The 12,634-nt window shown below is 38.8% G+C and overlaps 1 protein-coding gene across 1 annotated transcript in view; it reads right to left on the bottom strand.

The window, feature by feature from the left end:
• Nucleotides 1-3,543: 3,543 nt before the first annotated feature.
• nexmifb (neurite extension and migration factor b) overlaps nt 3,544-12,634 on the bottom strand; it is a 57,252-nt gene continuing 48,161 nt past the window's right edge. The window contains exon 3 of the mRNA XM_058396199.1: nt 3,544-11,999. Coding sequence (XP_058252182.1) covers nt 7,972-11,999 — 4,028 coding nt within the window. The 3' untranslated portion in view covers nt 3,544-7,971. The remainder of the gene's footprint in view (nt 12,000-12,634) is intronic.

Below are 12,634 nucleotides of genomic sequence, written 5' to 3'. Positions count from 1 at the left end.
TGATTGACTCTGCAGAAAGTTGGCAACCTCTTCGACCACTATGCGCCTCAGCATCCGCTGACCCCGCTCTGTCAGTTTACGTGGCCTACCACTTCGTGGCTGAGTTGCTGTCGTTCCCAAACACTTCCACATTCTTATAATACAGCTGAAAGTTGACTGTGGAATATTTAGGAGTGAGGAAATTTCACGACTGGATTTGTTGCACAGGAGACATCCTATCACAGCTCCACGCTGGAATTCACTGAGCTCCTGAGAGCGACCCATTCTTTCACAAATGTTTGTAAAAACAGTCTGCATGCCTAGGTGCTTGATTTTATACACCTGTGGCCATGGAAGTGATTGGAACACCTGATTCTGATTATTTGGATGGGTGAGCGAATACTTTTGGCAATATAGTGTGTATATATATATATATATATATATATATATATATATATATATATATATATATATATATATATATATATATATATATATATATATATATATATTCACACATACTGTAAGCTGTGGGCTTTGTTGCGTTCATCAGACTTACATAGTGATGATTAGGTGTATAGGTCTGTCTAATAAAGTGTAAAGTGCTGGGTGTGTCTTCTCCCAAGGTTGTTTTTTTTTATTGTTTTCCAGGACATTTGGTGTTCCTGGAGCTCACTACTGCATTCGTACCTTTTCAAGAATGTATAAAATAGTTGACTTGTTTTGATTTCTCAGCCTAATGATAGATAGATAGATAGATAGATAGATAGATAGATAGATAGATAGATAGATAGATAGATAGATAGATAGATCCAAAATCAATACTTCAGATCAACTTCAGTCTTTTAAACTTCTGTGCAAAAATAATGGAGGAATAATATACAACTTGCCATGGAATAGCTGAGCAGTCTATTAAAAAACAGGAGGCCTGTATGTAAAAAGTGCTGTAATTCCTATACCATTTACCAGATTAAGGTATAAATATCAAAATTAAAGCTAAAAGTCTGCACTTTGAGCAAATATTCCTTTGTCACTGTCTAAATTTTTTTGGACCCGTACAGATTTCTTCAAGTTTATATATATAGATTATACTGTCAAACATGAGTGGCTTATTTTTATCACATGTACAGCATTTAGCACACACACTTATGAAGGAACAGATGTCTAAAGACCAGTGTGATTTTTTTTTAAGGATGGAAACTGGCTTATAAATCGATTTTGTATGCCATGATATCTCTTAGGCTTTGCAAGACTCAATCGGCTGACACGTTAAAACGAGCTTAAAATAGCAGTTTCCCTGTGTAACATGCTTTATGTGCAAGGTACAATTTAGAGCTTTTTCCTCCTCTGCTTTCATGTTACACCGTTTTTTTCTTTCACATCTAATTCACCTGTAATTTGTACCTAGAGTCTGACCTTTCCATGGTGCTGTTACTAAATATATTTATTATTGGTATAGAAATGAGTCAAAATGACTTCCACTTCTGCCTTTTCTTTCATCATCGATTAGTCATTTCACGTTTCCAGTCCTCTCTGCACTTGACATTTTTTGGAGTTTTGTGGACATTAAATGCATATAAGCTGTGCTGAGAATGCACCTTACACTACAGGTGATACTATACACTGTACATTACATACTCAACATATGTTTATGTGGAAAATCAGCATTTTGTGAAACTTTGGTAAACTTGAAAAATTAGAAAATTTGAGTTTGGTTTGGCTACACATTTGTAAAAGATTCATCAATGAGGCAGTAAATGGAACTAATTACTGCCTTATGTATAGTATCCATCCACTCATGTATAGTATACTGTACAGTAATTGGTTACACTCATAAAAGACATAAGCTTCTCTAAAATAAGTACAATTATTGATATCCAGCTCCTTCCATTTTCTTACTTCTTACTAAGGTAACCCCAGCTATTTTCTATACATGAGCAAGTGTTTATGATTACTCAACATCTAGGCTGCTTTCCAATATTGTTAAATATACCCTCTTCTACTTGTCTTCTGCATCAGTTTTTAATGTGAGAGTACACTAGTTCCTCCATAATAACTTTAGCATTAAGCAAAATAAACCGATACTACAAGTTATTCATTTCTATCTTTTTCATTTTGCCAGGCAAATTATATTAATGTTCATCTGTCTGATTCTACACCAGCACCATTTGGAAACTCCAGACAGCGAGCTATAGATCTGCTCTTGTTGATAGTTTCATTTCTCTCCTGAAAATCAGTATAACTGACAAAATATTGTTATTGTTCAGGCCCTAGATAAATTTACAGAGGAATGATTTTGGTAAGACATTCTCTCATATTTGTATAATTCCAACATGCTTTTAGTTTTGGAGTGTAAGATGTACCTTTGAATTCTTCTTATATAGTTGCATATTGTTTTGCACGTCCACGAAACGTCAGTGGTAAGCAGGGAATTAAAAGCAACCAAGAGGCCATGGGTAACCTTGAAGCTGTTTGTAGGACAACCATAGCCCATAGCACCAGAACCACTTCCTAAAGCCAGGCTTTACAGATCTGTTGAGGCCAAAACTGAACCATGTTGCTAGTAGCATCATGTTGTAGGGTACTTTACATCAGCATTGACTGGGAAACTAGTCAGAGCTGAAGATGAGATGGATGGAGACAAACAGAGCACAATCCTTGAAAAAAGTCTGCAAGAGACTTTAGCCTAGGGAGGCTGTTCACCTTCTAACAAAACTCTAAGCCCACTGCTCCAGCTAAACTACAATGTCTTACATTGTGCCAGACCGCAATCTGATTGAAAATCTGTAGTATGAATTACCAGCAATCTCCATCCAATCTGACAGAGCTCGGGCACAATATCAGGATTCAAATGTACAGCCAACAAATTTCTGCTTGTTTGTTTTTTTACCCTTTGTGTTTCTGTAATATTTTGTACCTTCAAATGTTAGAAATATTATTTAGATTAAATGGCAAAATCCCAATTAAGTCCATTTCACTTCAAGGCTCTGACACTGCAAAATGCTGAAAAGTTCACAAGGGTGAATACTTATGCAAGGCACTGGATATTTGGGGCCACTAATGTTATGTGGCTGATTTTCTAGTCTGGGTCATGAGTGGCGGTCCAGACAAACAGCTTTATAATGCATGTAAGTCTGCATTGTGCTAGATCCATAATTTGAATTCATACCTGCAAAATTACAAAAGAAAAAATAAAACCCCAAACATATGGTATCTGAAATAAATAAAAGTAACACTTTTATATTTAATTACTGTTTATCCAGTTCTTCTTTGTGTTTTGCTAATCAAGAAATGCAGCAAAAATAAATTCATTTTTTAGCTGGTGGAAGTAGAAGTAATTTATGATCAGAATAGGCACAAGCCTACACAATGATTTAAAATACACAAGTTGTTTTCAACTTTTCAATTTAGACAGATGTTGACCTGAGAAGTTACAAATTGTGTTAAATGACCAGAGTAGAAGTGTTCTGGAGAACAAGAACTGCCTAGTTAATTCTTAATGCTGCAAACAAGGAAAAAGAAAAAATGGCACACAGTGCACCCACGTAACAAATGTTCATTAGGCCCATGATTAAGAACAGCATGTGAAGTGCCATGGTTCACATATACAAGTCAAGCAACTAAGAAGATTTGGGCAGTTTAAAAAAAAAATAGTGACAGGAAAAATGTTGACAATTTCCAAAAGCAGCATTCAAAATCTCATTTTAATTTGTATATTTACTCCATAAACATTATTACAAAAACTCAGCAAGTTACCAATATTACATTGTCACCATACAGGCGGGTTCACAAATATTTAAAACTTTTGCAACAGTTACAACATAAACCAAAAAATACTAGAATAATTTACATGAAAAAATCTATAAAACAGCAAATAGTTCACAAATTAGATTTTTGTCTTCATTTTTCTTCGATTTTGTATTTGTGTTTTTCACAATAACACAATACTCCCACAACAAGGTCAATTTCGTCATACAAAACTCCCAACAAAAATGTCGATAATTTTTTTTTTTTTTTAGGTTACTTGATATTTTGGTTTTTAAAACCAGAAACCTTTTTATTATCCATCCTTTTCACTGCCTGCATAGGCACAAAAAAGGTTACTCACACATACTAATACTTCACAGCACTTTCTAAGAAAAATATACACTTAGAAAATATGTTACAAATTGGCACGGAGAAAAATATACAGTATTTTTTGTTATGTCAAGAGTTTGTTAAGAATCCCTCTAATATCAACTCTAGACAATACTTATAAAGCTCAATAATCTTTTCAGTCAAAAAGTAATCCAATTAACGTCAAATAATTATGGTGTGGATACATCAAACATAACCATATATTATACATTCATAAAGAGAGGATTAGGGTTTTCTCTTGTTTATAACTATATATATTTAGATATAGTCATATCAGGGAGATGAACATTTGCTTTCTTAGCACCAGTAAGAAGAGGCAGCTCAACAGTGGCACACTGTACAAATCTCAAAGAAGTACATTCAATTGAAAATAGGCAGAAATGAAAGAAGGCAGGCAAGAGGGCATGACAGCCCATGTGCAGTTTTTTTCCATCACCAGCATGTCCTGGTCCTTAATTATGGCATGCTAGACAGAATGTAGAGAGGCAAAAGGACACAGAGCAAAACTGAGCAAAAATGTTATGTTGAAATGTTGCAGTAATGAACGAGCATACTTTTTAGGCATTAAGGCATTTTCCATGTCCCCTGTCCCTCTAAATATTTTCTAGAATATCGCTTTTTTAAATCAAATGTGGATAAATACAATGTCATGCACATACCAGCCATTTTAATAGAAACACCTGTATTCATGCAGCTATCCAATCATGTGGCAGCAGTGCAAGGCTTTAAAATCATGACACTCATCAAGAGCTTCAGTTAATATTCTTAAATATCTTATATCAGAATTGGGGAAAATCAATGATCTGACTTTGACCATAGTTTTTTGGGGCCAGACAGACTAATCATTTGAGAAACCGTCTTTGATTTTGTGAATATGTGAACATTAGTTGAAGCTTTTAACCTGTATGGAGAAAAATCTGTATGAGTTTATGCATTGTGCTGCTGCAACCTGATTGGTTGATTGGATAACTGCAGGAATGGGTAGGTGTACAGGTGTTGGCTGATGGGTGTAAATGGATAATTCAAGGTCAATGTTTAATTTCCGTGCTCTCCCTAACTTGATATTAGTTAATATATCTGTAAGCATGTAGCAACAGGTCCTGGTTCTTGACTTAGTTAGTCAATACACAAGAGATTTGAATAGTAAGCATTTATGAGTGAAAACTTCACAGATGAAACTGCAGAAAAAATGCCAACATCTAGTAAACAATAATTCCATTCAGATGTACAAAATGCAGGCAGTAACAAGTTGTGCATATGTGTATATGTAAATAACACACGGATGATAATGATCATTTAATTGCTGGATGTTGACATTATTCCACCAGTGTTAGTGGTACACCAGATATGTGATATGCAAAATAGGGAAAATTGGATTCACATACAGTACTTTTCAAATTTGTGGACCCTAAATGCCTTACCTACTTCAGATGCAACTGGACTTTGTTTTTCACTGAAATAATGCTAATGTAGGGCAGCACAGTGGCTTGGTGGTGTTGCCTCACAGTAAGAGGGTCCTGGGTTCAAATACCAGGTTCGAACAGGCAGGGGCCTTTCTGTGTGGAGTTTGCATGTTCTCCCCGTGCCTGTGCGGGTTTACTCTGGGTACTCCCATGGTCCAAAAACATGTACATTAGGTTGACTGGTAATTCTAAATTGCCCATAGAGTGAGTGTGTGTGGTTGTCTGTCTATATGTGGCCTTGTGATGGACTGGTGACCTGTCTAGGGTGTACCCCTGCCTTTCGCCCAATGTGTGGGTATAGAAAATGGATGGATGGATAATGGTAACAAGTAGTAGAAGTTTATGATCACCAATTATTATCAACCAATAAAGGCAAACCCAAGTCCTCAGACACCAATTGCTATGTAACGAAATAAGTATGTACTAAAGTTAAATCTATATTTTTAACCAAGTCGCTTCTAGCTTTCTGCATATTCCTTCAAGCTGTGTCAGTTAACTGGCTACGAAACAGTATGCTGTGTCAAACTCTGTTAATGTGCAAAGCTCCCACAACTGTTAGAAAATAACAACAAGATGCAGGGTGTCATTCATGCACATTCAAACCCTGGGGCAATTTAGTGTCACCAATCTGCCTACCTGCACATTTTTTGAAGGAGTAGAAGGAAACCGTAAAACCTAAACAAAGCTCCAAACAGACAATGACGTGAGCTCAGACACAAACCCGGGACCTTGGGGCTGAAAGACAGCAACGCTACCCACTGTGCTACACTTAAGCTTAATAATTTGCATTTCTTAAAAGTGTATATATCTCTGTCTAACTGACCAGATTACTGTCTTGATAAAACAATTTCCTACCTCAATAATATGTGAAGAATAAGTCTTGAGAATACTGGGGCGAAATAAATAATGGATGGCCTTCTGGACCTTCATAAATTAGTGGTCATAATCTTCCATTAAGTGTTTGTTAGCCATGTAGTTCCTGAAATGAACTCTAAATAGCAAATATTTTAATCATTCAGTTACATTTGAGATTTTTGTACACTTTCATCTTTCCTGAACCTTCATTGGAGGCATGTAGAAAATATGTAAATTTCTCCAAAAGTATTCCATTTAATTTTAGCACTCATTTAAAATAACCTGAAACTGGCATTCCCAAGAACTTCAGTGAAAAGAATCACATAATCATTACCGTGCTCACCCTTTAATGTCAGTATGGTGTCCTTGATTACGCAGATGGGACAGTGTCCATATCTTCTGTGCTTTTCATCATTCCTTGTTTGTCAAAGCCACATAATGCTGAGGTAAATTGATTTTGGCAAGTCAGTGGAAAAAAGTCGACAGTTCAGTCTTGTTGTTTTGGTTATGTGAGTGGCTATGTACCACTGTCAGCTGCAGGTGCTCTTCACAATATAGGATCCCAAAAGGAAAATGGAAAAAATCTGGAATGTTAACTCTCACAGTCTTGAAAGGGTACGGCCAAAATTCTTATGAGTAGTAAATTCAACAGCCAGTATTTATATCGATAATAAATTTGCACAGAGTTTACATTTGGCACATTGATCTTTAGAATTCATGTTTGTCATTAAATAGTGCATTTCTGTACAGGGACACCAAAAAAAGTGAGTTTCCATGGCTTAGAAATGTCCCTCTAAGATAAGTTCCAGTAATACTCCTGTAAAAGCATAGTAAAAGCATAAGAATAAAATTATAATTCCATGCCATCAGTAAGAAAAAATAGGACAAAATGTAAATCTGATATGTCTTTGATACAAAATGGTCCCAATATGTGCTATCGATGTTTTTAGGGCCTACAAAGGATGTTGCTTATCCAAGAGAGCAGGATGAGCATTTAGAATTGGAAAAAGTCAGGCAGTATGTGGGAGAGCGCAAGACGAGGTCATCCTGTTTTGCATACAAAATCAAATCGGGGAGCTTACTTTACACAACATCATTTTTCTCCAAATAGCTACGTTTCAAACAAAGAAGTATAATAACACACGTTTAGGGTAGCAAATTTAACTTTTAAAAATGGCTCCCAAGAAGACACACTGCATTTATGAAGTTTTTTTTTTTTTTTTTTTTTTTATCTTCAGACAAAAAGAACCAAAACAACTACAAGGAAAAATTGCAAAAGCATAATGAAAATGCAGCCATGGTAGGTTAAAATCTCAATCAAGCCTTGCACAATCACTCAATAGGTAGTTTGTAAGTACATGTAGTTTCTCATGCAAGATATCTATATCTTCTTCAGAGGGCCAAAATAAGGAGGGTGGGTCAAGGGTAATTTCCATGCATCTCTGGCTTAGAGTCAGTGCAGGTATGCCAGGGATTAAGGGCTGAGCAGGAAGTGGGGGAAAGTGAGAAACGTGCATCAGCAGCTAGTTACAAAATATTACCTCAGTTTTTCAAATGAGGTCATCAATGCTATGTCCTTATTTGGGTCGGGCCGCTTGCCTTTAAGGTTTTCGATCCGAGGAAATTTTGCGCTGGTTTTGTGACGGTACATTTTTTTGTGTGCAGGTCCATTTATGCCTGGTACCCCAAGATTAGACTTATCAAACATGTTACAGCCCAGAGCCAATTGGGGGAAAAGGGGATGAGAGGCATTGAACTTAGCTTGATTTTTGCCACATTTGCCCCCTCCTTTTTTGCCTTTTGCACCTTCAGCAGACACAGCACCTTTTTTCTTGGGCTCAGATGAGGTACCTGCCAGGATTTTGAGAGTTTTTAACTTTAGACTATTTGCCTCTGAGGGTAAACAGATGTCTGTTGCAGGGCCCCATATAGGCTCAATTGAGGTCATCATGAAACGCTGCACTTCAGCCATTCCTGATACTATGTTAGAAAGGATGTTGGATGGCTCTTCAAACTCTCGCTGGTCATCCGTGTAGCTGTTGGTCTCTGACCAGCCTATTCCTGTCCAGTCCTCAGAGCTGCTATCTGTCAGCTGGTGTGTCATACACTTTGAGTCCCCGAGCTGGCCTTTAGCCTTTTCATCCAATAAGGCTTTAAGCTTTTTGGATGCTCTTGAATTCTGTCGTGGGGTCTTGACCTTCTCTCCCTTTGCGGCTTTTGGTTTGGTTGCTTTGCTTTTTTTAGCACTTTGTCCTGAAGTTTGCTTGTTGCTGCTTTTCCTCTTTGAGCCTTTTTTCCCACTGGTCAGGTCAGCACCTTGCTCATCAAAGTCAGTTTCGTTCATAGACTTCTTTTCCAAGTTTATATGGTTGTCATTATTAGAGCTGTTCAACTGATACTGGTGATTATCTACTGCAAATCCACCCAGGTGTTCCTGGTGTTCTATCATACTGCAATTCCATTTTACCTCTTGAGCACCCTCCAATGTCAGCTCAGACCCATTCTGTAGAACCTTGGGATTTCCCAATATCTTCAGCTCTCGCCATGTGACCTGCGGGGACAAGTTGGGTGTCTCAGGAGGTGAGAGCTCTGACAGTGATGCATGTCTGAATTTATCTGGAGTGAAATTGGAGATATCTAGCAAGTCTGTTGACTCCCTCAGTGGTGTGATTGCATCAATGCTCTGCTGAATCACCAGTTTGGGACTGCAGTGGGCCAGAAAGTTCTCATTCACATCATTCTCACCATCTTTCTCACATGATTTGATACTTAGAGAGCTGTAATTGCTGGAAGTAGCTGACAACGAGCCAACTGAGTCGAAACTTATGAGCCTTCCATTGTCACTGTGCAGTGTCCCTCTCTGAAACTGTAGCTGGCCTTCCACATTGGGAACTTGACATGCTTGGAAATCTGAATCAGGTGGCAGTGTCTGCTCAGGCATGTAATTTTTTTCATAAAGTATTCTGTTGGTATCCAGCTCCATCTGACTGTACCCTGGAACTGCAAGGTTCTCTGAGATTGGCAAAGACATGGTAGTAGGGAAGCTGCTGGGCAAGACCGTTGTCTCAGGGATATCTGTAGTGAACTGCTGATTTGGATCAAGCTGGGTGTGCCACATTTGAGAGAGACTGGGGCAGTTCTGAGGAGACTGTTGGAGCTCTGATTCAGAGGGTGGGGACAGTACACAGCTTTGGGCCAGCTGAAGAGAAGCAAACTGCTGCTCTTCCAAAGAGATACCCAGAGATTGTTGCCTGGGATTGTTGTTCTGCTGAGGGAAAAAAGAGCCGCTAGAGCCACCTAAGGATTCAGAGGCTTCCAGCAATGTCTGCAGATAGCCCCCAGGGATAACAGACATACCTGTGGCCACATCATCAGATGATGTAGCTTTGTTATACGAGCAGGTGCTAGACATGAAAACTATTTTTTCAGCAGTCTCAGCTGTTTGACTCTGAGGACTGTGTGCAGCTGAGGTGATCTCTGTTTCGTTCCCACCCCCTGCAGTGTCCTTATTTTCTGTCTCAGCACATGCTTCAGTCTTGTTTGTCTTGCTTTCACTGTTCTCTTCAAATTTCTTCATTTTCTCACTTCTGAGTCTTGCTTCACTTTTGAATTTCCGGATTCTGCCCATTTTATTCCCTATTCTCCTCTCCTCCCTCTCTTGTGATCTGCTCTTTGGGGTAACAGTGTGTATGATGTCATTTGGGTCTAATGTACTCGAACAACTGGGGTCTGATATTGTTAATGGTCTTGCTGTGGGAGCTGTCTCTTCTTTAGAGCCAGATTCCAGCCTCAGATCAGAGTAAGAGACCTGCTTGTGAGGTGATTGAAGCACAGCTCGAATCCTCTGAAACCTAAGTCTGTTTGCTAGTTTATGTTTCCTTTTAGGAGGACTAGAACTAAATGGTCGATTCCGGCCATTAAGATGTAAATAGTGTTGATCTCCTGCATGCAGTCTAAGCTGTTCTTCATGCTCCCTCTGTTTCTTCTGCCAAAAATCCTTCAGAGGAGCCAATTTTTCATATTCACTAATTGCATTCTCATTTAAACTTATAGTCGTGACTGTTGGATCAGTTTTGCACAGCTTTACACACATGTGTTTTTCCCCTTTGAACCTGTTGACAATAATATATTTGACTATCACCGGTGGCTCTTTGCGAGAAGATTTTCTTCTCTTTTTAGGGCACCAGTCATCATCCTCTTCCTGTCTCGGACCAGAAGGTGTCTGTTCACGCTTTTCATTGTTTTTTTCACTTTCAATGGAGTCAACATCATAAAGGTAGTCATCACTGTACCTGACTTTTCTTTTTGCTCTTAATCCATAGTTTAGTGGGTTGGAAGAGCAAACATTCTTTCGTAAAAATAAATTTCTCTCTTTGCTTTCATGAAAAGTGTCAATGGAGGACCCTGTGCTAGAGCTGTCATCGCTATAGTCTTCTGAGTCTTCAGTTGAGTTGCTAGAATCGATAAAGTAGTTCATTTTTGGACTGTAATCAGATGCCCGCTCTAAGGAGCTTTCACTGTCATTTTCTTTATGTTCATTCTCGAGTGCAAGGTCATCAGGTTTTGGTAAGAGGTCATCTGCACTCTTCTTTACCACACTATCCACACTTTTCGTAGAGTTTACCAGAACACTGGGAAAGAAGTTAAACTGTGTTTCCTCCTGCAGGACATTTGTCTTTTCCCTCATGTTGTCCTGGAAAGACTCGTAGCGGATTTTCAACGAGCACATGTCACTGCTCAGGGCAGAATCATCATCATCGTCAAACATATAGTTATCCACATCCTCCTCTGAGAAAAGGTTTACTGAGAGCTCATTTTTTGAACATAGGTCCAGTAATTCCATTTTGCTCTCACTGATAAAGGACTCGATGTAGCCCCAGTCCTGGTTTGAACTGGGGAGCAGACCATCCTCTCCATTGCATTTGTCCAGCAAAAGACCTTCATACATGTTTCTGGATGTCTGATCTGGGTCATTTTCTGTTTTATCTAAATTCTTTTTCTCCTCCATCTGTGATTTGGGCATTGGAAAGCTCAAAAGCTGGTCAGCCAGAAGCTGCTCAGAGCAATTGCCTGTTTCACTGAGGCCCATACACTGCATGTTGGAGATGGAGCAACCATCATACTCACGGTTCATGTCCGTCATTTTCAGGTTGATAATGGGCTCATTATCCAGTGCATCCTTGGTCTCAATGATACAGCCCAGGCAAGTGCGGCTTTGCTGGATTAGGCAGTCCTCTGTCATCCCAGATATGCCCATTGGCTCCATCATGGTGAGGGGTGGTTTATTACTTTCCTCTGACAGGGACCAGGGATTTACATCCTTGGTAACGCAAGCTGTGAGGGATATGGCACAGCTGCTGGATTCATCAGTGGGCTGCTCTGGAGCCTCAGTTAGAGTCTGTGGTGAGGGTGGGCTAGTGATGCAGTATTCTCTTAATGCCAGTGCTACTCTGTGGCCGTCAGAACCACCTCTTTGGGCACTCAATACAGCAACCGAGGAGGATAGGGGAAAGGTGTTATCTGCAGCAGCATACAGCTTTAGATTACCTCTCAGCTCACATGATCCTACACAAAGAAAGAAAAAACATAATATCAGCGCCACATAATATAGATATGACTAAGAAATAATGGCATTATTTGATTAGTTTTATTTCTCAAAGTAAAGTTAAACAATGAAGTCTATCGTTGAATCTATTTTTTTTCTTGTACACATTATGGCCAAATGTATGTGGACACCTGACCATCATGCCTATATGGACCTTCCCCAAACTGTTGGCAGACATTTGGAAGCACACAATTGTCTAGGGCGTATTTGTATGCTATAGCATTAAGATTTCTCTCTGAGGTCTATAAAGAACTCAGGTGGCTTGCACACAGCTCTGACCTCAACCCCACTAAACACCTTTAGGATAAATGTTGGTATAAACACCTTTTGGTCCAGTTGAAAACAGAAGGTTGCATGAGCATGATAGGCCTCAAAGCCAAAACACTTGACCACAACCATCGATGACCACAAATGGACAAATATAATCAAAATACCACATGAACATTATGAAAAATGCTTGTTTTGAAAGATAGTCACAATCTAAAACTGGGCGGAAACAAAGTAAAAAAACAAAGGTAACCAATAATGTAACCAGTAATTGTACCTACAAATTGCTGTAGCAATCATAAAGACATTCCTGTGCTTACCAGGGGAC

The sequence above is a fragment of the Hemibagrus wyckioides genome, linkage group LG08 (genome assembly GCF_019097595.1).
Source record: "Hemibagrus wyckioides isolate EC202008001 linkage group LG08, SWU_Hwy_1.0, whole genome shotgun sequence".
Classification (NCBI taxonomy): domain Eukaryota; kingdom Metazoa; phylum Chordata; class Actinopteri; order Siluriformes; family Bagridae; genus Hemibagrus; species Hemibagrus wyckioides.
The sequence above is the reverse complement of the archived record's forward strand: the minus strand, read 5'-3'. Positions and strand labels throughout refer to the sequence as shown.